Source organism: Coturnix japonica, chromosome 24 (genome assembly GCF_001577835.2).
Source record: "Coturnix japonica isolate 7356 chromosome 24, Coturnix japonica 2.1, whole genome shotgun sequence".
Classification (NCBI taxonomy): Eukaryota; Metazoa; Chordata; class Aves; order Galliformes; family Phasianidae; genus Coturnix; species Coturnix japonica.
Window position 1 is genome coordinate 2,982,922 of NC_029539.1, and position 26,067 is coordinate 3,008,988.

General features: G+C 53.0%; 2 protein-coding genes and 1 long non-coding RNA gene across 5 annotated transcripts; 1 reads left to right on the forward strand and 2 right to left on the reverse strand.

Annotated features, from left to right (window-relative positions):
- Positions 1-4,011, reverse strand: SC5D (sterol-C5-desaturase). The gene is made up of 5 exons (XM_015884045.1): positions 3,892-4,011; positions 3,308-3,524; positions 2,358-2,490; positions 1,850-1,950; positions 1-1,560 (listed from the first exon to the last, which is right to left on the reverse strand). Exons 2-5 carry the CDS (start codon positions 3,515-3,517, stop codon positions 1,138-1,140), a joined length of 867 nt encoding a protein of 288 aa, XP_015739531.1. The 5' UTR covers positions 3,518-3,524; positions 3,892-4,011; the 3' UTR covers positions 1-1,137.
- LOC116654382 lies at positions 1,890-6,567 on the forward strand. 2 transcript variants are annotated; one of them, XR_004309618.1, is made up of 3 exons: positions 1,890-2,003; positions 4,458-5,416; positions 5,500-6,567. It is a non-coding gene; the product is annotated as an uncharacterized LOC116654382 (long non-coding RNA). The 2 variants fall into 2 exon arrangements; XR_004309617.1 differs by lacking the exon at positions 1,890-2,003 and adding an exon at positions 2,451-2,540.
- TECTA (tectorin alpha) lies at positions 4,606-24,260 on the reverse strand. Of its 2 annotated transcripts, XM_015884043.2 has the most exons (24): positions 22,951-24,260; positions 21,841-21,905; positions 20,665-20,798; positions 19,982-20,269; positions 18,277-18,414; positions 17,777-17,942; positions 15,775-16,187; positions 15,037-15,607; positions 14,317-14,909; positions 13,161-13,734; positions 11,511-12,121; positions 10,825-11,386; positions 9,712-9,911; positions 8,588-8,971; positions 7,600-7,886; positions 7,239-7,519; positions 7,046-7,156; positions 6,750-6,952; positions 6,287-6,450; positions 5,929-6,177; positions 5,490-5,652; positions 5,230-5,317; positions 4,901-5,017; positions 4,606-4,769 (listed from the first exon to the last, which is right to left on the reverse strand). In XM_015884043.2, the coding sequence occupies exons 2-24, from the start codon at positions 21,902-21,904 to the stop codon at positions 4,675-4,677; spliced, it is 6,456 nt and encodes a 2,151-aa protein (XP_015739529.1). In that variant the 5' UTR covers position 21,905; positions 22,951-24,260; the 3' UTR covers positions 4,606-4,674. The 2 variants fall into 2 exon arrangements, with proteins under 2 accessions (XP_015739529.1, XP_032305031.1); XM_032449140.1 differs by lacking the exon at positions 22,951-24,260 and having other exon boundaries at positions 4,653-4,769; positions 21,841-22,049.
- Between the last annotated feature and the right edge of the window lie 1,807 nt (positions 24,261-26,067).

Sequence of the window (26,067 nt, forward strand, 5' to 3'; positions counted from 1 at the left end):
TCATCAAAGTTGGCAAATGAGCTTTATTAAAGGTCAGCCTGACTGAAGGCAGGGCAGTCAGGTGTCCAAAGGAAGCACATTGGCTTTCTGGGGTGGGAGGGAGAGGGAGAACCAGCCAGGAACCACAGCTCCCCCCATCCCCAGCTTCTGAGCCCTCCCGCTTCCCCTCCCCTGTGAGCTTTGAGCTCAGTGTTTGTCTCTGATCTCCAGGTGTGCCCCTCTGTGTTAAGTTGTCATGTGGCATCTTCAGGTGAGACGAAGGAGCCCTTGTCCAGTGCCAAGAAGTCTCAGTGCATCCAGAGGCCGAGGAGGCATCAGGAAGTGCCTTGTTGGCTGCACACAAGGTAGGAGGCCATGGTGTTTTATCAGGAAACACAGTTGTGCAGGTCACACTGCAGAACAAAATGCACGATGCCTTTTGCCTCTTGTCTTGATGTGACTTGATCCGTCAGCCTCCACAGCAGCCCAGGGAGGAAGAGTGATGGGTGCAGATGGATGGAGACCCAGCAATGTGTGATGTTCCTGCTGTGTTGTATTGCAATGCTGTTTGTGTGCATGGCTCCTGCATGGAGGTGGTGATGGCAATGGGGTGAGTTTGCATTGCAGCTGAGGTTTGCAGAGTGAAGTGAGGATGGAGAGCGCTGTTCTGGTAGCAAGGATGGAGCTCTTGGAGCTGCTGTCAGTGCACGTATCCTGCTGAGAGGGCAATACTCACAACCATACAGGTAAGAGAGAGCACAGCAGACATGGGGTACGAATATATATCCAGGATGTCCGAATAGCAGCTTTGCGTAGCATTAAGGTGTCTGTGTGCCATGAGGAGGGGTGGGGATGCTTTGGGGGGTCCAAAACGCACCCATGAGCAGAGGAGGTCCCAGAGTGGCTCAGATTGTGAAGATGGGCTGTGAATGAGCATCCACGGGTAGTAAATGTGTGGTGTAGAAGTGGAGAGAGCTGCGTGACATCCTCCTTTCTGTGTGTACATCAGCCCAGGGGAGCGAAGGGTTTGGGATGCTGAGATGTGCTGAGCAATGGGAGGAAGTGGGGACTCCTTCTATGGGGGAATGTTGTCCGAAAAGGCCCAGGAGGGGTGAGATGAGACAGAGTTTGTTGGGGTTGCAGCCAACCCGGGGACACCTACTTGGTCTTGTCAGTGTCACCATTGGGATATGCTGAGCCATTCTCCCGCAGCTTGCGCATGTAATCATGGGGGCCTTTGCCCTCAAAGGCACTGGGGCTCTTGTAGGATCCACCAATCTTGTCCCAGAGGGTGAAGTACTGCCCGTAGTTGTAGTCAAAGTAGAGGTGGTGGTCGGTGTGGTGGGCAGAGCCGTTGATGATGTGCTGTAGCAGTCGGGGGACGCGATAGTCGCCGTCATGGATGGAGATGGTCCAGACGTTGACGAAGATGTAGAGGCCCAGGTAGGTGATTTTATGCAGGGGGAAGAGGAAGGGGTAGACGTGGTAGGGCAGGCTCTGCATGAAGCCATCCACGGGGTGGAAGGCATGGCTGGCAAAGGGCGTTGCGATCTTCCAGAGGTGGTGGGGTTTGTGGAAGCGCTGTGGGGAAAGGACAGGTGCTAAGACCAAGGCAAGGGGCTTGGGTCAATGGGATAGGAGCCCCTTTCCAGGCCCATCTATTTTGGGGTAGCTACCTGCCAGCATAGCTGATGGTAGCTGCTGCGTGTGGCTGAGTGATGCAGATAAGGTGGGTCAGAGAGCCATAGGTTCTAACAGACTACAGGCTCACTTGTCAGTGGGAATGTGGGCTACCCATCCCTATTTCCTAGGCAGTGTCAATGCCTTGGTGGACAGCCAGCTCCCCCAGACCCTCAAGAAGGTCTCTTACCTTATAGAACAGCCTGTGGTGGAGGCCTCGGTGTATCCAGTAGATGCCCATGTCAGTGAAGAAGAGGAAGGACAGCATGCTGAGGAAGACTCCAGGCCATCCTAGAGGGGAAATCATGTCAGTGTTCCTTCTGTGTGTGCTACAGCTCCAAGGGGTGAGTGAGGAGTTGGGAAGAGAGCAGGGTCATGGTGGGAAAAGTGAGCTGGGTCCTATGGGATTATACAACAAGGGATGGAATGTCATGCAGCTAGAACAGGGTGTGCATCCCTTTGGCATTCTTGACTCTGAGGTAGGGGTTTGGCTGTCACTGTGCGTGGGCCAACAGGGTGCCAAGGGCATAACTGGGATGCTTTGGAGCTGGGAGGTGGCCTCTACTGATGCTGCCAGCTCTGGCAGGGGGGTATGGGAGGTGTCTGCAGGCCTATGGTTCAGAATGGAAGAGGAATGTGTGGAGATGGGGGCAGAGCAATGGAGAATAGGGGGTGGTGGGACCTGGGCAGCAGCTCACCGTATGGGGAGTCCTCAATGTTGTCATACAGTTTGCTGTAGCCCCGGACCTCAGCAAAGAAGAGAGCGACGGTGGGGACACTGATCCAGGGCAGGGAGCGCAGCGCGTAGATGATTTCCCGTTGCACCTGGTTCTGTGGGGAGGCAGAGAAATAAGGAGCCAGGTCAGGGGACAGGCATAGGGGTAAGTACGTGCTGTGCCATTGAGGCCATGGGCAGGAATCTGGCATGCAGTTTGGTATTTGGGGCAGGTGTTCAGGTGTATTCCTGGGGGCAGGGTGTGTGGAGAGGTTGTTTGGAGGAGAGCTGCGCTGTGGGTGTGGAGAGTGGGTGCCAGGGTAAGTGGTGTCGGTGGGGGAAAGAGAAGGGGGCTGGGAGTGCAGAGATGAGGGTGTCATGCAGGGTCTGATGAGTCTGCAGTGTGAGCAGGGCTGAGCTGCAGATGGCCAAGAAGGTGGTTTGTGTTGCTCTGTGTGCTCAGTGTCTTCTTGTTGTTGGGATGCCTGATGCAGGGATGAGCTGCTGGGCGTGATGGTTGATGTCAATGGTCACAAGGCTTTTGGATCCCACCCTGAAGACATTGCTAGGTTAATTCTAGGTACACAGGGCTTGCAATCAAGCACTTGCTGCTCTGTGACTTCTGGCCTCTATTATGTGAGGTTTTCATCTATTCTATTCCTGTAGTTGACACCTTTTGTATTCTATGTGACACCCATTCTATTATATTTTAGTTCAGGCCCATCCTGTTCTCTGTTCTATTGCTTTGTTGGACTTTGCCCTGATCTTGTCTGCTTTATTCTGTTTTGATCCATTCCAATGCACTCCAGCCCAGTTTTGACCTATCCATGTGAGACAGGGGGGACACTTCAGAGTGTCAAAGGGGAGCCCAGCCACATAGGATGGGCACCCAGCAGCATCTGGGATGTACAGGGGAGGTAGCAGGGTACCCACCTCTAGGAACTGAGGGTGCTTCTTCAGCTCATGGTCGAAGATGAAGTAGTAGCTGAGGGTTCCAAAGAGCAGATAGAGGGTGAGTGCTCCCAGGTTGGTGATGACGAAGAGGCTGAGCAGTTGGCGGCACGGCTCATCCTCCGGCCACCCCGTGGGGTACACGTAGGGTGTGAGCAGGTGGTAGTCAGCAGCCTCAAGTACCAGGTCCATGGTGGGTCTGGGGAGGAGAGAAAGGGATGGGAGGGAGGCTTTGAGGTGTGTTATGAGCCCTGTTATGTGCAGGGCTGTGTGCTTTATAGGGGTGTGGGGTGTTTGTGAGCTGCCAGATGGGGCTGGGTGGGGAGATGGGGAAAGTGGGGCAGCTGGGAGGAGTGAGTAGGGCTGTGAATAGGGGACCGGGGGGGGGTTGGGGTTCTGATGGAGGCTCCATGCTGTAGGATGCAGCTCGACCCCCTGCGTGGGTCGGGCTTCCTCCTCCCACCGGGGCTCCCCGCTGGCGGATCTCTGTACCGCAGCTCGGCTGTCCCCTCGCCCACCCCCCCGGACCCCCTTTATTCCCCCTTGATCCCCCCATATCTCCGTACCTGCCGTGGACCCTGAGCTCGCCGCTGTGCGGGGCGGTGCCGCCCGGTAGCGCCACGTGACGTCACGGCCCTGCCCACCTCGCGACCCACATGACGTCACGAGGGGGCGGGGGCCCTGGGTTGATCTGCCCACGAGTTCGAGTCCCGGGCTCGCCGTCCCGCCCCCCCCCCCATAATAAGCTTCGAAGCCCCCCCCGGTCTCTCTCCCCCCTGCTCTATTCCACCAAGGAAAACAACACCGCTTACGAAGGAGTACAACACTTTTTATTCCCACGCAGCCTTGTCGCAAAGTACCAACACCAAGCCAGACACCCGCAGAAACGACCCCCCAGCGCCGACCCCCGGCAACACCCCCTTTAATGCGTGATCCCACCCTTCCCTCACCCCAAAGGCACCGTGTCCCCCCCCTTCTCCTCCTCCTCTAGCTCATAACACGCTGTCAAAAGCACTGAATCCCCCTCCCTTCCCTCCGGGCTGCCCCGCACCGCAGCCGCTCCTTTGGCTGGAGATCAGCCAAACGATGAGTTCCCATACGATGCCAACTTGCTCCTCCGCTCTCTTAACAGAGATGCTCCAAGCCCTGCCAGCTTCCTGATCCACGATGTGATGCCATCAAGGTGCCTGCTGTGCTTCCAATGATCGCTCCCTCCTGTTTGATCCCGATCCCTCCTATCCCCGAGGGGTCGGCTGGGCGGTGGGTTTGTCGCTGGGGGTGCTGGCTCCTACCCTACAGAGACTCGGGCTGACACGAGAACAGTACATGGCCGGGCAGCAGAGCCGCCCCTATGAGGTCGGGTCCTGCAGAGCTGCCCACAGCCACAGCTGTGCCAACACCAGAAGGCTCGTTTGGGCTCGGCTGTCTGCTGATGAGCTGGAGGCTGTGAAATGAAAAAGGATTCTGTGTATGGATGCAATGGATGCTTGGAAGTCCATTCCTTCCCCAGTTTCTTTGCATAGGAAAAGCCCCTGCCCACCCTATATGATGACTGTGCCAAACCCCAGTGCTTACCCCTGCAGCTCTTGCCATCCCCTTGCAGTGTCCCTGTCACACAGCTGCACAGGGGTCCATCCGCCTGACTCGTGCAGATCTGCTCACAGCCACCATTGTCCTCGCACCAATCCGATCCTTAGTGCAAGACAGATAATGAGAGATGCTGCTGGATCCTGAGCAGCCTTCAGTTGCCCAGCCAGGGTGTCCACTCCATCCAGTGATGGGAAGACCTACTGGAACCCTCCCATCACCTTCCAGGTGCTCCTGGCCATCTCTCCTTGCACCAAGGGGGATCATCACATAAGGTGGAGGACCCCTCATGCCTGTCCTCAAACACAAACACTTACGCTTCCTCCGAATGGGCCCCACTGACAGGATCTGCTCGTGGGCCTCGTGGCCGAAGGCGCTGGCTGACCGTCGATGTTGGGGGCAGTTCTGCATGGAGATGGCAGCATATTTATCACTCCTGGCCACTGATCAAGCCCTCTCCACCTCCAACCCAGACCAAGCTGCCTCTGGCTGCCCCTTGAGCAGGTAAGCCATGCACAGCATGTTCTACTTCTGTCTCAGAAAGCTCCCAGCGACCCTCAGCCTTATCCTCACTTACTATTTTGCAGGAGTACTTCTCTGAGTCACACAGTGAAACAGCGCAGTGCAGGTGGACTTCATCGTAGTCCCCGATGAACTTGAAGACAGTGACGTGGAAGCGACAGGTCAGGGACACCCCGTTCTCCTCGATGCCAATGGTGTTGTCCTTCAAGTTTTGGCACCTGTGAGCAGGACAAAAGCTGGCTATGGTGCTTCTGTGACTAAGACCCCCCCCCCCTCAAGCAGCACTGCCTGCTCCTGTCCCTATGAGACCCCCTTGGCCAAATCATTCTCTTTGATGCCACTGTACCTATATATGAGTATCACGGGACATACGTTTCTGCATCCCTATACTACCTGCCAGTTTTGGCTAGGATAGACCTAGCTGTCTTAGTAGTAGCTCCTGCAGAGCTATGCTTTCCATAGATAACCATACAAAGGCTTCTGTGGTCACCTACCCTCCCTCGATGATGAAGTAGCGCAGTTTGTCATTGCTGTCCCGTGAGGGTGTTGCATAGCACTTGTTCAGCATCAGGATCAGGTGGTTGGAGTCAGCCCCCACCACAAAGACCCCCACATAGAGCACGTCCCGCGTGGTCAGCACCACTTCCCCCTGCCGGTATGGGTGCTTGTAGGAGGAGTTCTTATACAGGGCCATCTTGGTTGTGAAGCTCCCTTCCTGGGTTGGCACTGTCAGATTGATCACACTAATAAAAAGAATAAAAACAATGAGTCTTGGACCTCATGTTGGCTGTTGTTTGCATATTGTAACCTTCCTGTCCATGCACACACATGAACTACTTGCCCTGCTCTGACCTGAGCATTGGCCGCACGACTGAGTCCAGAGAGATCTTAATGTCCAGCTCATAGGCACAAGAAAACTCCACGTTGATGGTCCGGTCTCGTGTGATGATGTTGCCTGTGTTGTTTGCGCTTTCAATCCACACCGTGTTCTTGTATACGATGTGAGTGCTGTTGGACTGCAGAAGGCACAACATGGCATCCCTCTAAAGTGACCATCTCTGATCTCCCACTTGTTGCTCAGACCCAAAACATATAGTGTGACTCTGACAATTCCACTTCTCTTACCCAAATATGACTGAGGCTCAAGGCAAGATGTGCCACAAGTGCTGGCCACCTCTTGGGTCCCTTTCACCCACTGAAGAGCCACCCTATAGCACACTGTGCCCTTGTTGCCCTTCCTGCCCCACTGCTCCCAGATGAGACAATGCCCAATGCCTGCAGCATCCAGGCCCATGAGCCCATAATCCCATCCCACCTGCACCAGGTTGCCACAATTGCCCTTGGTGTTGTTGATCTGGAAGGAGATGAAGTCCTCTCCCTCTATGCCAGGACAGTGACGGTCATTGACCCGTACGCCCTCGCGCTCGAAGCCCAGCTGGAACAGCTTGCACTTGGAGATGGACACTTCCATTTGGGCAGCCTTGCACGTCACCTCTGCATCAATGATGTCATGAGTGGCTAGGAAAGAAGGAGAAGGCTCATGGAACCAACTGAAAGGACACCCCAGGCCCAGACCCCCATCCCAGTCATCCCTCCCAGCCCTGGGCTCACTGTTGCCATAGGGTGGGGGCTCAATGCAGCCACAGAGCTCCCCGCCGTCATCCAGCTCACAGGTCCGGTTGGGGCAGTCGGCGCCTGCACAGGGGTCCTCCACCACTCCTGCTAAACAGCGCGAGACGCACCTTTACCCTTGTGCTCCAGGTCCGGTGCACACAGAGGACCCGCAGGAGCCCATTTCACTTACAGCAATTCTCCTTCTCAATCCACTCAGTGCCCAGGATGCCAAAAGTACGGCATGCCTCACCATAGGCGGCCAGCGAGCCACACAGCTGCACCTGCTTGCGGTTATAGCAGCCATCCAAGAAGCAGGACTCATAGAAGGGCAGAGGGTCCAGGAGGCCGTAGCAGGGCTGGAAGAAGCCCTTCATGTCCGTCAGCTTCAGGCAGTAGCTGTCACTCTGCAGCTTCTGGATCTGGACGTTGTCGCAGGACGCAGCGTACTGGGAGTACTGCAGCTCGTTGCAGCTGGGGGCACCGGACACGTCGCAAGGTGGGGGGGGTCCCTGACTGCCCAGCCCCACACCCACCCACCGTGTCCACCTCACCTCTTCTGCATGCCGTTGGTCTTCCAGCTCTGTGCCAGCACCACGCTGCTGACCACTGGCTTACCCCGCAGCGTCGCGTAGTCATCCGCCGGGTCGCCATTGAAGTTGCCACACAACCCGCACACCTTGTTCTGCAGCCGGTCACCGATGGTGATCTTGATGACGTTGAAGCCGTTGTAGCGGATCTGGATGTCGGGGCCGGAGTCGATCACCAGGAAGCCTTCATGGCTGTAGATCTTGGTGGAGAGCCCCGTGACGAAGGGGATGCTCACGAGGCTGCCATTCACCTGGTGCAGGAGGGGACGCAGGGATGACATCCCTTCATCCTGCCCACTGCTGTGCAGGATCACTGCCCCCCTGCAGTCTCTTCAAGTGTTTTCCAGTACCCCAAGCAACCTGTTATAGCATCTCACCATCCACACAGTGAAAAATTTCTCTCTTAATATCTAGTCTAAATCTACCCTCTTCCACTTTAAAGCCACTGATCAGTTCTATATAAGAACTAAGCCAATGTAAGAATAAGGGAACTTCAACTTCTGCTGATGCTGTACTACCATAACTGCCATTCCAACCATGTAAAAAGCCAGAGTCCATTACATATTGATGCCTAGCAAATATCTGTTTTCAAAGCAGTCCCCTTCTCTTTACTTGCCTGTGTTCTCCAGATTTTCTTAATTAGGATGGCAGTCTACATGATGGTTTCTGGTGGTTTATATTACACTTGAATGATTATTCTCTTGGATCTGCATCCCCCTCTCACCAAAAGGGTGCATGAGATGATGGGCACAACGATGGGCACTGGCTCACCCTCCTCCATTGGACCACCTGCCAATATTCCTCTCAACCTGGCCAACGTGCCTCTGCCCAGCACAACAGAGAGTGGCTGCTTGTCTCACATGAAGCTGCTTCTACAGCTGTGACCAGCAATGTCACACCACTTCGGCTCAGGAGATGGTCCCCTGCAGCCCCAACCTCAGCAAGACCTCACCTTGACCGTATTCCTGTCACTGATGAGGATCTGCTCCTCGTTGATGTAGAAGTACACGGGGGAGATGACGGTGAGGTTGGGCGAGGACCACTTGTCGAAGTTGATGATGAGCTGGAAGGAGAAGTCGGGCAGCTTCTGGCAGATGGTGGACAGCACGAAGGCGCAGTTGGCAGGGAAACGAAGGAAGGCTCCATCAAAGGTGCGGAAGACTCCGCCGCCTGCTGCCAGGCAGAAGGAGCTGCGTGTGCTGAAGCATCCACGCACACCATTGCGTGAGGCACACTCCTCATCCGACTTGCAGTGCCGTGGGTCACACTGGATCAGGTTGCGTCGGAAGCAGCGGCACCGCCGGGTGCAATCTCCGTTCCAGAAGAGCTGTTTGGGCTGCAAGAGCAATGGGTGGTGGGTTCAGGGGGTTGGGAACCTCTGCATGGCCCTCTGTGGATATACTGCATGGATTTACTCCCCTTCTCCGTGTAGAAAGGGAAACTGGGTGATGATGAGCACAAAGTACACACTGCCTGCTTCCAACCCAACACAGAACAGGAACATGAACCACTAGCAATGTAAATGTGGAGGACAGCTATGGCACCTGGTTGTCTTTGAACCATTCCTTCCTCAAAACAACCCTCATCCTGCACCATAACAGTTAATACACACAAATCAAGACAGCACTGCCTCTGTCCTTTGGGATCTCATGATGCATTACAACTGCTGTACTGTGGTGTGGTGATTAATGCATCACTCTGATAGACCAGAATCCCAACGAACATCACGTGGTTACAAATAAGTAGGTTTCATAAGCAACACTATGCTCACTGCATGCACAACAATGTGGTTGCAGAGCATTGGACTCTGACACCAAGCACTGAACATCCCTGCTTGCCAGTCCCCTGTCCCAGCACCCTCTCCTAAACCATCCTTGCCCAACAACCATACGATGTTGGGAGGTTGGTGTTTCCCATGCAAGCTTTGCTTGGATCCTTAGACCCTCCACCACATGCCACGGTGACCAGGCACAATGTGACACCCTACAACACCCCCCTGGATCGCACATCCCACCTTTAAGGATTATTATAAAGGGTTACAGTGAGGGCACTGAGGGAAAAACATTCCTGGCATACCTCATAGTATTTGCCATCAGAGTAGCAGCCACAGTTCTGGGGCAGGATGCAGCTCTTGCCATTCAGCACATAGCCAGGGTCACACTGGCAGCCCTCCACGCAGTAGTGGCCACAGTCGCTCTTCAGGCGGATGGCAGCGCAGCGGGGCTGGCACAGGGACACACAGCTCTCATAGTGACTATTGGGAGGACAGCTGACAGCTGCAATGGGAGGGGAGAACATGAAGGAGGTGAATTAATGCCCTGCAAATGAAGGACTTGTCCTACCTGCTCCTTCCTTTTACAGCCTCTTTGCTGCCAGCCATAATCTTGTGGGGATTCATCATAGATTACTGTGAGCTGGGAGGGTCACACCGGGATTATTGAGTCCTACTGCTGGCACACAAAGACATCCTGATGATGCATACAGTGCACAAACCCTTATTGCCATCTGCTGCCCTGCTACCGGTCACTCCTGCTGAGCTCCATGCAGGGGGACAGGGTTGTCCCTGGTGGTTCCATGGACTCCCAAGTAGCACAGAAACATGTTTGAGTGTATGTGTTACTGACAGCTCACCTTCATTGCTCGGCCACTGCACACCCAAAGGTGCCACCAGCTCACCAGGAACCATGTGTGGCAGGGCACATGAGATGTAGGCACGTGGCCATGCTGCCACCGAGCTGCTGAAATGATTCCTCCAGAGCTGTGAGGTGGTTCATTAGGAGGAAGAACGACATAAATTTAATTTTTGGCCTTGTTAATGATAGCAATTACTTCCCAGCTGATTTACCAGATAGAGCGGCTGCCAGGGAGACTCACGACTCCCATCCTCAGGAGCCTAATTGAACACTGCAGTGTAATCTTATTGACAATAGCAAGCACCTTCATTAGAGGAAACACTGCTGGCTGCAAAGCTCACAACTAAAAACTCCTGGGGAACAAATTCAGCTGCATGTGCCTGTACCACTGTGGCCCTGGTGTGCCCCAGGTCAACTCTGACATTGTGCCACTGTCATGACATTGACACTTCCACGGTCCTGGGGCTTCCAATTGACTACCTCTCTATATTAGTGACCAAAATGAGGACTCAGAGCTAGCTAGTAAATAAAAGTCCATCAGTAGGGCAGCACTTACAGCATGAGGTGAAGTTCCTCCAGCCGATGATGGCGATGCCCTGTGTCTGACACGTGCTGGCATAGTTTTGCAGCCAGCCACAGGCCGTCTGCATGGCTCCCCCATCAACACAGGTGTCAAAGAGGCAGTTCTTGTAGAAATAGCTGGGGTTGATCTTACTGTGGCACTTGGCAAAGACTCCGCTTTGGCTGGGAATGAGGCTGCAGAGCTGCTGGGGTTTCCAGAAGCCTTCCACTTTGCCACAGGCTGGGCAGCGGTCACCGCAGCCCACCCGACAGAAGGTGTCCCTCTTGGCCCAGCTCTGCACGAAGTCGGTGACGCTAAAGGCTGGCATGCCACCCGCAGCCACCAGGTCATCATCAGGGTTGCCATTGTAGCGGCCACAGAGGCCATAGGTGAGGTTCTGGAAGCTACGTGGGATGGTGACGGAGAGGAAGGTCTTCCAGTCATACACCACTTTCAGTCCAAAGTCAGTCTCCACCACAATGTGGAAACCAAAGGCGAAGATATTCACTTTGCCCTGGCCCAGCTTCAGGGGTAAGTAGAGCCGTTCATTGTTGATCTGTTGGGAAGGAAATAATGAGACAGTGAGACTTTGTGCCTAGGGAAACCACCTCCAGGAGCCACAGCTGGGTGAGGGAAAGGATCATCCCTCTCTGCCACCCAACCCTCGCAGCCATACTCACCATCACGGTGTACTTGTAGGCACGGTGGATGACAATGTTGTAGTTGAAAACCTCCACCTCCACTTGCTTCACCCACAGGGCCAGGGAGGTGTCACGATCCTCATTCTTGGCCGTGACAGTGAATGTGGGGAAGGTGTCTGACCGCTCCGCACGCGGCCGTGAGATGGTGGTGCACAGCACCAGGGCACAACTGCTTTGGAAGTCAAATGAGAAGCCATCGAATGTCAGGTAGTGCCCGTAGCCAGAGACGATGCAAGAGGCATCAGTGCGGACATGGCAGTAATAGAGGCCGTTCTCTTCTAGGCAGTACTCATCATCCTTGCAGGAGACGTTCTCGCAGTACACACTGTTGTCTGAGCCATTGCAGTAGCAGAGGAAGTGGCAGGAGATGTCCATCCAGAAGGTCTGGTTGGTGGCCAGCTGGCGGCCCTCGAAGTTGCAGCCACATTCTCCACGGGGCACGCAGCGAGAGCCACGCAGGGCAAAGCCCTCGTCACACTGGCAGCCCTCTGTGCAGGTGTCCGTGCAGACAGGGCCTGTAGCCAGAGTCTCGCAGGTCTCCACGCAGCTCATGCACTCCTCAAAATGGCTGTTCTCTGGGCACGCCAGGGCTGGGGGCATCAAATGCAGAGTGGGAGTCAGCAGCTCCCAAAGCCATGGTGCAAGGAGCACCGAGGGGGGTACAGACAGAAGGTGGACACAAGGTGAATACTGACCCACTAGCTATAAATGGAAGACTAGTCCCAGCAGCATCCCAGCCACTGGGTATTCCCACTCCCTTGTTTAGTCCTACTCTTCTCTGCCATCTCCCTCCTCACACTGCAGTCCCATGCCAAGTGACACCTCCTCCTGCCAACCCAAAGATGAAGTCCTGCTTCCTTCTTCCAAATGAACGCCCCACTCCCAAATGGATTCCTCTCTACAACTTGCACAGCAGAGATGTGGGCTGCCTACTATCTACAGCCATGATGGAGATTTTTCACATTCGCTGCTGAATTATGAATGTTTTCCCATCAACGGCAAGTTTACAACCACAGCTAAAAACATGCTGTATTCAAATTATCCTTTGGTGATGGCTTACAGTACTGTCAGCCACCATCTGCGGCCCTGGAACGCTCCTGCACCGCATCATAAACCTCCTTGTGTCTCCTGAAACACCACCATTAAACCACTTAATTGGGAAATCTGTCCCTGTGGGCGAAAGTGTCACTTAGAAACTACCATCCATAGGTGAGATGTAGTGTTCTCGTCTTTGGGTCATGCTGTGGTCCCACTATGCACTGGTCACTTGCTAGCTTGCCCTTCTTCATATGAGTGAGCTCCTGACCAGGATACAGCACGGGCTTTGCAAATGCTGCCTCCCAAGTGAAACAATTGTGAGACTTTAGTATGCTATTGAGGAAAGTGCTTTGTATGCCTCAGCCTCCATTGTGGAGGATGGCTCCATTGGATGAAGCTTTCTGACACCAACCTTTGTCTGGTGTAGCCAAGAGAGCAAGAAAACAGCCCCAATTTATGCAAGTCTGCCCACCCACTACTGTGATTTCAGACTTCTATAAATACTCCCAAGAAAGACCCATCCCAGAGTAGGGGGGGAGGCTACATCTCCTCCCTACTGCCCCAGGTACTCAAAAGCTTTTGTAGACTCACGGCAAAAGCTGTGGCTCCTCCACTGGCCGACGTCCACCTCGGCGTTCTTGCAGGCACTGGCATAGCGTGCCACTGCATCGCACAGCTCTGACTGGTTGCCTCCACTTTGGCACAGGCGGAAGAGGCATGTTCTGTAGTAGGCTGAGACGTTGACCACACTGTGACACTCTAGGAAGGAGCTGTTGGTGGGGTCATTGATGATGCCGCAGTTGGAGCGGCTCCGGTAAGTCTTAAGCAGCTCCGAGTCGTTGTTGCATGCCTTGAGGAGGTCCCCGCACTCCCCATTGCAGATCTCATCAAACGTTGTCCAGCTCTCCAGGAAGAGCTCCAGGTTGTCCGTGCACTTGCCCTTGGGCGTGCAGAACTCATCACTGGCGTTGCCATTGAAGAAGCCACACAGGCCCCCCGTGCAGTTGAAGAAGGTGGTGGAGAGGCGGATCTCCAGGAGGCCTGAATCATAGTAGCCAATGTTCAGGAGTCCCTCTGACTCCATAACAGTGCCATTGTCAGTGCGGTAGATCTCCAGGTGGCCAGAAGGATGGAAATATGGCAGGTCTACATCATAGCCATTCACCTGCAAGGGAAGGGGAACGTGACTCTGCAAGATGGTCTGCATTCTGCCTGCTCTACTGTGGCTGGCTTGGCTTGACAGGACAAAGAGCAAAACCCCAGCTGCAAAATAGAGTAAAAATGGGTATGGCTAGGATTCAGAAGGCACAGAGACCTTCAAGGTTGGGATATTCCTTCTTTTCCACAGCTATTTTGCTGACTGTAGCCACATTATAACCACCAGTTCTGCCTTCAATCAAAATACAAGTGCTTTCAAGATACAGCAAGATATCCTCTGCTTTCCCCTAGCTCTTTGGTGTGGAGGGTTTGCATGAGCTGGGCTGTGTGAACAGGGTCTTGGTGAACACCTGTGGTCTTTCCACCAGTGCTGGCAGCTGCTGTGAAGTCTATGGGATGGGGACTATAGGTGAATGCAATCCCAGTCCTTTAACCTCTTGCCTTGGCTATGAGAGATGGGTAGACTTTGACACTTGTGATGGCTCTGATCTCAAGGAACAACCCAGAGCTCTACACCCATAAGCTCTGCTCCATGGGGACATCATGGCATGGCACAAGATGATGCCTCCCACCTTGGTGACAGACTTACCTTGACCTCTGACAGGCTGGCTCCTCCGACCTTCACCTCTTGGCCAACCACCTGGATCCGCACAACACGCAGCCCATTGGGAGCATATCCCGGCTTCTTCTGGCTGATGTCCACCTCGATGAAGTCAGGCTTCTCCATGCACGTTTTGATCAGTGTGTAAGAGTGCTCCAGCGGGTAAGGGAAGGTGACACCATCAAACGTCCGCAGCACCTGGTTCTGTCCCACCGAACACAGGCCCTCCCGCTTTGGGTAGCAGCCCCGGTAGCCATCCTCAATGGCACAGACCTCTCCTTCGGGGCAGCTGGTGTTGAAGCACTTGGCCTCCCCGCCGTCCTCACACTGGCACTCTGAAGTGCAGTCCGCTGTTGCCCAGAACACCTCTCCAACAGCGTAGTATCGTCCATCCACATCACAGCCACACTTCTGCACAGGGATGCAGAGGTCGGCGCTCAGCACGTGGCCATCGTCACACTCACAGCCCTCAGCACAGGGTGCAGCACAGCGCAGTGGGGCAGTCAGGTCTGAGCAGGTGGCAGGGCAGCCACTGGCACACACGGAGTAGTGGCTGTGGTCTGGGCACTGCACGACTGCCTCTGCAGGTGCCAAGGGGATACAAACAACAGGACAAGTGTGTTACCATGTGGTTCTGAGCTAGGGACCACAACACCTCATAACCCACAACAATATAATATATATGTGCACCAGCAAACCCACACTTACCGCATCCTGTTTGAGCACGCCATTCTCCCACTGGGATCCCCAGCCCTTGGCACACCGCGGCGTACGCCTGGATGGCTTGACACAGCCCGGTGCTGTTCTCCCGTCCACTACACAGATCATAGACACAGCTGTGTACAAAGGCGGTGGGGTCCACAACGGAGCCACACTCCCACAGTGGCCCTCCAGTCTTGTTGAGGAAGCCACAATATTCCGGGGAGAAATAGAGTGATTCGGTGGAGGCATCGCAGATGCTGCAGTTCTCCACGCAGCCAGGTGAGCATTTCCTCTCGGGGTGAGGCACTCGCCAGCTCTCACCCAGTTCTGGCACTGAGGAGGCCAACCTGCCATCCGAACGCAGTGCATCATCCTCGGGGTCTTTGTTGTAATTCCCGCACAGACCACACGTGCCATTGATGTACGTGCCAGGAACGGAGACGGAGGCGTAGTGTTGGCCATCGTAAGTCACCATCAGGCCAAAATCAGTCTCCAAGGCTGTGGACAAGCCGCTTTGGTAGACTTTGATAGCGCCCAGCTCTAGGGAGATGGGTAAGGACACCACCAAGTCATCCACCTGTGGGAACATGACCAGAGGATTGAGCTGCCGGCCTCAGTTGACCCATGGCTTTGCTGTCATGCCTTCCACCCTTCCCATTTCCCAAGGAATACACAAGAGTACTATCACGGTCTCACCAACAGGACCAGACCTGTTAAGTTCCTGCTGTTCTGTGTGGCTCTTACCTTGGCTTTCCCAAAGCTGCCCTTTGGGAGGACAATCTTGTGCGAGTAGACCTCCACAAAAATGTCCCTCAGCCAGGAGACGGAGGAGCCGCCTCGGTTCTCGTTCTTGGCCTCCACGTTGAAGTAGGGCAGCTGGGAGCCTGGCCAGCACTGCCTGGCGAGGAGGTAGGAGCAGGAACCCTGGAAGTGAAAGAGGAAGCCATCGAAGGTGTGGTAGTGTGGATCTCCGAACACCACGCAGGTGCTGCTCTCCACAGGCACGCACTGGAAGAACTTGATCTTCGGCTCGCATGCTTCGAATGGGCCGCAAGCCATCTCCTGGCAGAAGATCTCATTGTTGAAGTCCAGGCAGCGGCACTTGGTGCTGCAGTTTGAGTTCTCCCAGAAGATCTCCCCTTGATGGAGAAACTGTCCTAAAAAGCACGGAAAAGAAATTAAACACTTACATTGGAACCTCACCCACTGCTAGAGGCACAGCGGCGCTCAGTCAGTCACACAAGTCCTTGGGTTTGCTTCTGTGACCTGCAGATAAAGCTGAGGGCTCTGCAACTGCTCTGAGGAGAGCACTTTCAACACCAGCACTGCGGCACTTTGCCCTTCTTCCCATAATAACCCCCTTTAGGTGGCTTTGCCCATCGAAGAGTGCTTCTGTCAACATAGACAATTCATTTCCAGTCCAAAAGAGCTCACGGTACTTAGGGAATCAAAGATCTGCTGATGAGTAACAGTCCACACATAGGTGATGGGGATGCTCAGCCTGCTGTCACAAGGGAGGCAGGTTTCCCTGGTGAGAGACGTGAGAGGCAGAAGATGGGTGCAGGGTGGCAGACGCCGTGAGAGATTCCCTCTCCTCCATATGGTCGACTTTCACACCTCTCCTTCAGGCGGATGTGCGAGCTGCCTGCTTTACCTCTCCTAAACTTTTTGTGCTCTTCCATGCCTCCAACAAAAAGTGCTATTTATTTCCCAACTGCTTGCAACAAATAACATCTCTTCTTAGGCTCAACAGCTCCTGCATCAGCTGTCCTGATGGTGTACGGAGCTTTGCCAAATGTGAGCCTCATCATCTCCATCTCATGATTCATCTCCCCTTGTAAGAGTGAGCAGGCAGCTGCTGGGACACATAGACCTTGTGATGGGTCGTGCACACTGCTCTCGTGGCTGTAAGCAGAGGCTGGCTTTATCCACGTTGTGAAACCTGGTCTTTCTTCTTGGGGTGGCAGCTGGAAGCTGTTAGGGTGGTGGGAGTCTGACCCTATCTTGGGCTGGAAGAGCCTCAGGGGTGTGCAGGTCTCCTTCAGTACAGTTCTAAAGGCTGCCAGTGAAGAAGCCAAATGTCCCAGCACGGTGACAGCATTCAGCAGCAGGCGACAACTTGCTTGTTGCACAGTACATGTTCCTGATAAGTTTTATTTGCCCAATGGCAATGCCTTAATCTCTCCACACCACAGTCCTTGTTCTGTCTCTCTGTGCAGTTAATCCCTCTATATCTCCACGGCAGAACTGACACGTGCAGATGCTGTAATTGGTGCAAGGGGCATGGAATTTATCCTGCCCAGAAACCTATGATTCCTCTCACAGAAAGAGAGGACATGAGATCACTCTGCCACCATTCCCATCCCAGGGGCAAGGGGACATGACTGTCCCCAAGTCCTTCCCATTGTACTGCATAAATAAGTTGAGATGATGGCTTGAGTGGCATTTGACTGCTGCAGACTGCCCAGCCTTTGACATCATAGGCCTGGACAGCAGAAATGGAAGCTTTTAACAATGCATTGCAGATAAATCTGCAGGGATGTAAACAAAGCCAGCACCGATGACAGCTTTGTTTGCTGTCGGTTGGAAATGGCACAGAGCAGGGCTCCCAATGTTCTTTCAGCCCCTCTGTTTTCTCTGAGCTGCCCACTCAGACCTTGTCTGCCCAGGCAAAACCACACTCATGCAGCCCAGAGCTCTTCTACACCCCACAGCACGTAACAAGGCATCCCCATTCCTCCCTTACCTCTCAGGCTGCAGCCGTTGGCTGGATCTATTTCTCTGCCATCTATTTTGAAAGCCCAGCGCCCTGGAATGTTCACATTGGTTGTTTGCTCTATATTGACTATGTCTGGGGTTCTGGAGCCTGGGATGCTGAAGAAGTTGCTGATATTTCCACCATTGAAACCAGCCTAATGTGGATAGAGAGCAGATTCTGTCAGGTATCCTGCTGCAGGAAAGCAGCTCTGCACATCCCTGCACATATAAATACAAATATATTCTTCTGGGCATGGGGACCTCCAAAGCCCAGAAGGGACAGTTCAATGTCTGTAGCCTTTAGGACACATCTCAGCAGCATCTTTTTGGCAGATGGGGTATCTGTGGCATGGCTGCTGGGACCAAATTCTGGGCTGCCCATCTACAGTGCCAGGGATGCTGAAGGGACAGGAGGCACAAGCAAGCACGGGTACGTTAGGAAAGCTATGGGCAGTTCTCTGAGAGCTGGAGAGGGACTGAGAGTCTCACCTGAGCCATCACCCCACCAAGCCCAGTCAGGGGGTCCCCTCCACTGGCTGTCCCTGTGGTCCAGCTGATCTCTTGGTAGTTAAATATGGCAAAGGATGACACCCCGTCGGTGATGAGAACAGCTTGAAATGTGTTCACCTGGGAAAGCACCAACAGATGCACAAGGTGAGGCTGCTTTTCTCCCACTGCTCACCCACCCTTGTGCCACCCGCACCCTGGGGTACAGCAGGAGCACCATGGTGATGTATGGCAGGATCCAAATGGGACTCAATATACAGTGACTCCAACCTCTCCATCCCCTCTGGTGCTTCAGTCTGGGGAAATCACAGCGCTGTTCCCCATCCAATTCTGTGCCAATAGATGGCAGCAAGAGAATAAGCTTGTGGTAGACCAGCAGCCGGCTGCTATGACCCGTTCTCTCCCATTACCCTCTCTTAGCTCTATTTCTCGACATGTTATCTTACCCAGCTCCCTTCAGCATTCATATTCCACAATGCGATTAACGGTGCGTTGCAGCTGAGGCAGCCATGTACGTTATGTGTTTGGCTTGGCTGCCACTTCCCATCACTACCTGCTCAATCTGCCCTTCCTTTCGCTTGAAATGACTCTGCATTTCCAGCCCCAAACACTCAGACAAAATCAGGCCCCGTGCAAGAAGGACACACTTTGCTGGCTGGCAAGGCAGCATAAACCCAAGCTCTTCAATTCTACCCTTATGCAGACAGACAGCAAGTGCCTATACTCTGCTCACTTTACCCATGCAGCAGCCTCCCATGGGATCTATTCAATGTCAGCCAAACTTCCCAGCTTGGCACTTGCAACACTGAGCACCCACACCATACAAAATAGCCATCATAAGCCACATGTTTTTTGCTCTGTAGCCAACAAGAGACCGGAGTAACCACTGTGTCCCTGAGGCCACATTTGCCAAGTTGTTTTCTGCAGCTTTTCTGCATTGCGATGAATTTCCTGCTTAAGTTGCACTGTGCTTTGCTGCATTGCCAACCCACAGCCTCGGCCACTACTGAGCAGGAATGCTGCTCCGTACCAAAATGAATTGCATTGTGTTGCAAATGTAATTCTTCAGGCAACACACGGACCTCTATATTGCCTGCTGTCTGCAAATATATATGTGTGTGTGTGTGTGTGTGTATTTTTTTTTCCTGCAGGAGCTGCCAGGACTGGCACAAAAATATGCATTACATTTCGAGCCTCTCTAACAAATGGAAAAGAGCTGAACTGCTTATAGAAGCCAACTCTTTGAGATAGAAGCAGCCAACTTCTGGCACTTGTAAAGTGCAAGTAAATACAAAATAGCCCATTCCCCAAAGGACAGCAGGGAGCCCTCACACACTGCCTGTGTGTCTCCTACGGGATGGCACAGACGTCTCAGTGGCAGCTGCTGTCACAGCTTACAGCAATTTAAACGCCATTCAAGCCAGGAAAAACACTGCACTGCCATCCCCATGGCCATGGCCACCCCTATGGTCAACCCTATGGCCATCCCTATGGTCAGTCCCATGGCCATCCCTATGGTCAACCCCATTGGCCATCCATATGGTCAACCCCATTGGCCATCCCTATGGTCAACCCCATTGGCCATCCATATGGTCAACCCTATGGCCATCCCTACGGTCAACCCCATGGCCATCCGTACAGTCATCCCCACAGACACCACCATGCATACCATAGCTGTTGCTCTTACCGGTGTCGTGCTGCTCCCCCCATAGAACGTCACCTCCTCCCAGGTGACGACGAAGACCCATCTGGCTGAGAAGGATGCCATGTCCTTGAAGTACTTGCGGATGTCCTTGGAGGCTCTGCCCAGCAGCTCAGGGTCGGTGCTCTCGCGGTAGTAGATCTCCCCACGGATGCCATTGTGCACATCAGCCCAGAAGGGCGCGACAAAGGCCCGGCCATCAGCAAGTGGGAAGGCTTCAGGTGTGAACTGGCTGACCAGTGAGTTGAAGGAGATCACGCCGTTGTTGTTCACCTGCCCAAGATGATGGGGGTCACTGGAGAGAGCCCTACGCAACCCTCCACACAGCTCCCAATCACCCCTTTTTTTTTCCTATGGGTCTCTGCATGTTCTCGTTTCTTGTCATGGAACAGGAATAATGTTCCTTGTGTCAAGCCCTGAGCTTCGCTGTACCATTTAATCACCCACAAAAAAAATTTATTGCCTTTTTTATTCCTTCCCCATGAACATTAGCCCATTAACTATACCTTTGACTTTCTTAATCATAAAACCTATCAGTTCATGAAATCTAAGAACTTGTCAGGTGGGTGCTAATAAATCTTCCCACTCTTTGACGACAGTGAGAGCGCGTTTAACGTGCAGCCAAATGGTGAAGAAAAGAATAAAAGGAAAGTCTGTTCTCCACTTACATAAACCGTCCTGTATGGGGCTCCAAAGAAGATGAACGGAATAGAGAGCTTGATCTCAGGAGAGCTCCCATCGTCCACTTTGGGTGTTTTTGTGTCGTTTGGCCAAAATGGGTACAGACTTGCCATGGCCTGAGCTGCAAGGAGAGTGGGGGGGAGTTCAGTGCTTACAGGGACCTGTCCTGGTTTTGGGGAGGGCACAGTGGGGCACCCAGAAAAACCCCGCATTGAGCAAAACAGAGACTTAGACGGGCTTTCTTTCCCCCTCCTCCTCTCTTTGATGTAGAAAAGCAGCGCACAGCCCTTGTGACATTCGAGCAGAGCTAAGGGGAGCCACAATGCTTCCAAACAATCCCAGCTCTGTTTACCTCAGTTTGGAACATGCTTTTATTTCCCAGGTCCTAACCTGCACCTCTCAGAGGCCCTTGGTTGCAGACACAGGTCTTGGTTAAAGAAACAGGGCTCTGTGCTGCCTGAGCTGGGGATGCTGTTCTCAGCAGCCCTAAGGATGTACCACCCAGTAGCCCCAAGGTGCACTGCTCAGTGGCACCAAGGATACTCAGTTCAACAACCCCAAGGATGCTCCCTGCTTAAGGCTGCCTTCCAGTGTCACCAGCAAACCCCTCCAACCCAGTCTGGCCTCAAGGAGGAAGGAGACAAGGAGAAACCTTGCCTAACCCTGCTGGCACCCTAAAAGAGCTCCAAGTTCCTTGGGATCCTGTGGTCAGCCCCACACCAGATCGCTGCTCATCCACTTTACCACTTGTTGGTCATTGGAAATTCCTCATGGTCCTATTCTGTACCACGGCAAAACCACTGCAACCTCCGTGTGCACTCAGATGTATGCACAACACACGCTCACTTAGGTTACGTGCTCAGAGCTCTGCAGAGCTGCTGGGATTGCTGTACCTATCAGCTTTGCCAACTACATACTCCCAGCAGCACGGCAGCTCCTCATTTAACCTCAACTATCCTTGCTTCACTGCTCCCAATGAGGAGAGGGCCATTTGTGTGGGCAGGAGGTCTGCACTCTGTCACCACTGCACAATTAGCTCCTGTACTCACCCATTCTCCCACCTCTCAAGACCCAGGGAAACACTGTGTTTGCTGTTACACTCTGACCAAGGGGAAGGGGGTATTTTTTGGGGCAGTTTTGGGGAATGAGGGAGCAGTACTGACCTTGGTGACGCACAGTTACCACCAGCAGAGCTGCCCAGGTGCTGAGCAATGATCGTGTGTTCATCCTACAGGGCAGGGAGAAATCCAAACGTGCATCATTTCCAAAGGAAAGCACATCCCAAGCGATCCATCCCAGCACTGCAGAGGGTCCCTCACCCACCAAGTAGACCCAAACTGCCCACTTTGTTAAGTGCCCTTTCTGAGCCATTCCCACTAATGGACAGCTGTCACTGCATGGAGGAGCTGCAGCATTGGGATGTATTGCAGAGCCCCAGCTTTGTTCTGGGGCAATTCTTGATCTGCTCTACAATCACCTCTTTGCACTGGAGACACCAACACTTACACAGCTGGGCAACTTCATGCTGAACAGGAATCAATGACAGAGACAAGCAAATACAAGGCTAGGAACAGGAAAGCAAACTCCTCTGCCAGCTCTAATTCTTTCCGTGCCTAATGCAATTTGTTAGTCATTATTAATCCAATAGAAAATATCACTAAAACACCTGCTTTGATTTCTCTGCCTGTCTCTCTGCACGTAGCACGTAGCTGCAATGTGCAGCAGCATGCGAACAGCTTCACACTGCATCTCTACCTTGAGTGCACCCTGAGCTTCCACAGCAGCCTCCAGAATGTCTCCTCCTTATACATTCCCAAGCACTTCAGCCATGCTCTCCCCATAGAATCACAGAATCACAGAATTATCAAGGTTGGAAAAGACCTAGAAGATCATCTAGTCCAACCATTACCAATACTTCCCGGCTAAATCATATTCCTCAACACTACATCCATTCTATACTGTACCAAGAGCTCCAGTTAGTTTAATTATCCCCTCGTATGCACAGCACAGCTCTATAGCAAGCAGGATATGTGCCACAATCTGTCCCACACCACACTTGTATATCTCCCATTGCCAGGAGCAATGGCACAGATGTGCTTCCACGTTCCAGTGGTCAACTGTGTTGGCCAAAATCAGCAGCTCAACATCAGCATCAAACAGCAGCTCAAGAACAAGGGCAGCACTGCTGGGAGCAGACAGCCCAGGACCCATCACGTAGCACATTGCACACACAAAAGCATTTCTTTAGGGGTAAGAAAAATGGTATTACCAACCTGATTCGTAGATGTCGGGAGCAACGTGGTCTGAACTTGCAGCCCAGTGTTGGTAGGACAGCGCTCCTATGTCAATGCAGAGCGCATGCCGGTGCTCTTGGCCAACTCACACTGACGAGTGCAGCGATGTCCCCGTCCTGGAGCTCTCACAACTGAAAGTGTGATTTCTCCAATGCCAGTTCGGGGTTGGAGGAGTGTAGGGTTGCAATCTCGGTGCCTCTGTTGATAACAGCACACTAATCTGAGATCAGATTCAGGCCCGGAGATGGGGGGAGAAGCCCCTTCCTCGCCCCTCGCTGGGTTCAGGTGTGATGTCAGCTGCCCACAGCCGCTCTGCTCAGCATTGCTTTTTTGCTGAAGGGAGAAAGAAAAATACAAGCCTCAAAGAATCGAGCCCCTTCCTCCTTTGTGTAAGTGCAGAAAAAAAGCCATCTATATAGTGTTACAGGATTAGCATTAACAGTGCGAGGCTTAAAGCACCTTTCAAAGGCAGCGCCCCAAGGCTTCAATGCAGTTACTTTTCCATCCAAGACTTGTTCTAGTTTCTGCATCTCGACTTACCTCTGCTGTTAGAGGTGGGAGAGGAAAGCCTTACCCAGCAATACACGCTTCTCCATGTCTGCTGGAGACCATGTCCTGGTGCTCCCATTCACAGTGCAGGGACAGAGTTGGGTTTTACTGGGGTTGATGGGGGAATGTCAGCAAGGGACTGACTGCTGGGGGCCTTAGCACCGCTGTCCCCAGGATCCATGTGGAGCACACAGTGAGATTTGCTTCGGATCCCCCCCCTCACTACCTTTAGGAGGGCAGGGGGCTTTTAAGGCTCTGATATCCCCATGGAAGTCTCTCATCCTTCAGCTCCATGCACCCCAACTCTCCCCTCCCATTTCTAGAGTTAGCAGCAGAGGAAAAAAAAAATCAATCAACTCTTCTCATCCTGTTTGTAAGACAGAGAAAACTGGTGAAAACATGTTTCCCTCTGCTCCTCCTGCAGCTTAATATTCCGGTCCTGCACTACAGGGCAAGTCTACACTGATTAAGTTTGATGAGGTTTCACTGCCTCTTTGGGGAAGACTTTCTCTTCTAAGCTATTTGCTTTTGCCAGGGGATGCGCCCATCCTGCAGAGCGGAGCGCATCGGAGCAGAGCAAACCACTCTTTATTTATTTCCAAGAGAACCTTTTCTTCTCGTGTTCAGCCTCCAGAAAAGCAAGTACTGAAGGACGAGACGGCCTCGCTGCATTCTACTTTAGCAGATCTCTGCCCAGCCCAAGGACAAAGCCCATGCAAAGGTTTGTTCCAGCACACCATGGACTTGGCCCCTGCACTCTACCCAAAGGTGCACGTTGTGGGTGAGATGGGAGGGAAACGTTTTTGCTTCAGGAAAACAACAAAGCTCAAAGCTGAGGACGCGTTTTGTTTTGTGCAAAAACTTAAACAGGTTTATTGAATTGATCCAAACCAATGACCTAAGTGGCCTGAATTCCACCTCTAAGTCTGCGAGCAAACCAAAGGCAAATTGTCGGCGCGCGAAGTATAATCCCCATGAGAGAAACCAGCATAAAAACAGATATAGACTTACAGTTTTCCCTTCTCCTTTAGCATTACATACGGATGCATAATTAATAGGGTGCGAGAATAGACCTTCATGTTTAAATCATGTTTGAAGTTTCCAGTAAGTGCAGAACAGCAATCACAGCAGCGGAGGCCTGAGATGGCTGCGGTCGTCCCAGTGCCGCTATGGGGATGGCGTCTGCCCGCTGCCTACAAAGGCTCCACGAGCAGCGAGGGTGGCACAGCTGCCAGGAATACATATTTTAGCCTCCGGGCTGCTTTCAGCACATCGTTTGCATTTTCCAATCTGCACAAACCAACAGCACCTACAGAATCTCATTTCCAAAGCAGAAAAGGCAAGCGGCGGAGACAGAGTGATTGCAGAGCGCAGCAGGCGATGGCCAACCAAGAGCTGATCCCAAAAGCAACGCACAGGTCTGAGTGAATGGACTTTGAGCTGCCCTGAGCTCTGGGGACCACACGGTGCCACTAGGATGCATGGGAGCCCCACTAACCACAGTGGCACATGGCAGTGAGGGGGGACAGCCACCATGCCATGCATATTCAGAGCATCGCCGGCTAAGCAGCACGCTTGTAACATCTGCTCAAAGCATGGATATTCAATGAGGACGTCTCCAAAAGAAAAAGCAATGGCGCAGCATCTCGTCTCAACACGTGGAGCCGTGCAGAACTTTGGTATATAGCTGTTACCCAATTCCATACGAACCAGGTGCTTCTTGCACTGTGCAGACTGCCCACGGCAGGTTTTTATGCATGAACAACAGAACAGTTCTTGACAAAAGTAGCACTCTGAGAAAAGAACACAAGAGCTAAAGAAGCTGGCAAGCCAGGATTTTGTTTCCTTGAAGGAACAGGGCAGAACTGGGGATCTGTCAGTAAAGCAGATGTATGTCATCAAAGCTGGGATGCAGCACCTCATGGCACTGCATGGACTGACATGGAACCTCCTCAGGACACTCTCACTGCCCACTGCCAGCCCCAAGACCCCTCTTGCTCAAAGCCCTCTCCCCAAGCCGCCTGCTAAGCACTAACATTGCCCAAACACAAAACCCGTCCTCAGCGGGTATTACAACAGGAAAGCAATCCAGTTTGGGACATCTTGGCGTGTTGCTTGTGCGCCACTCCACCCTATTTCTCCAAGTCTATCACGTAGATGTGTCAGCCATTCCTGGCTTTTGGACGTGGCTCTTTCTCCTTGGGAAGCCAAGCGATGCTTTTGGTTTCCACCCAGTGCATGCTCTGCTGCTGCTTGAACAGCTTGGGAACATCATCCAGGAACAGCCTTCCCCAACGACATGGCAAGGCACACATTCATACCGAGGAGCCAGTTTGGGTGTTGATGCCAAACCCCCGGTGATACACGGCGCGTGTCCACATCACAAGCAACAAGTGATCCTCTTTGTTCATCTTCCAGTTCCCACCAATTCCACCATAAATAAAGCCATTATTTACTGGCAGTTCCCAGCCGGCGCGGCAGCACTGCTCCCTGTGTGGATGAGGGTATTTCTTAGCAGGGAAACAAACCTACAAACGCATAGCTGGG

Coding starts and splice junctions, on each gene's coding strand:
- SC5D (XM_015884045.1), bottom strand. CDS start 3,517: ATGGACCTGGTACTTGAGGCTGCTGACTACCACCTGCTCACACCCTAC. Junction 2,491..3,307: donor AGCACCCTCAGTTCCTAGAG/GTGGGTACCCTG, acceptor GCCTCCCCACAG/AACCAGGTGCAACGGGAAAT. Junction 1,561..1,849: donor ACCACAGGCTGTTCTATAAG/GTAAGAGACCTT, acceptor CTTTCCCCACAG/CGCTTCCACAAACCCCACCA.
- TECTA (XM_032449140.1), bottom strand. CDS start 22,048: ATGGCTCAGAAAGGGCACTTAACAAAGTGGGCAGTTTGGGTCTACTTG. Junction 16,188..17,776: donor CAACGGCTGCAGCCTGAGAG/GTAAGGGAGGAA, acceptor CGTGCTTTTTAG/GACAGTTTCTCCATCAAGGG. Junction 12,122..13,160: donor GAGGAGCCACAGCTTTTGCC/GTGAGTCTACAA, acceptor TGATGCCCCCAG/CCCTGGCGTGCCCAGAGAAC.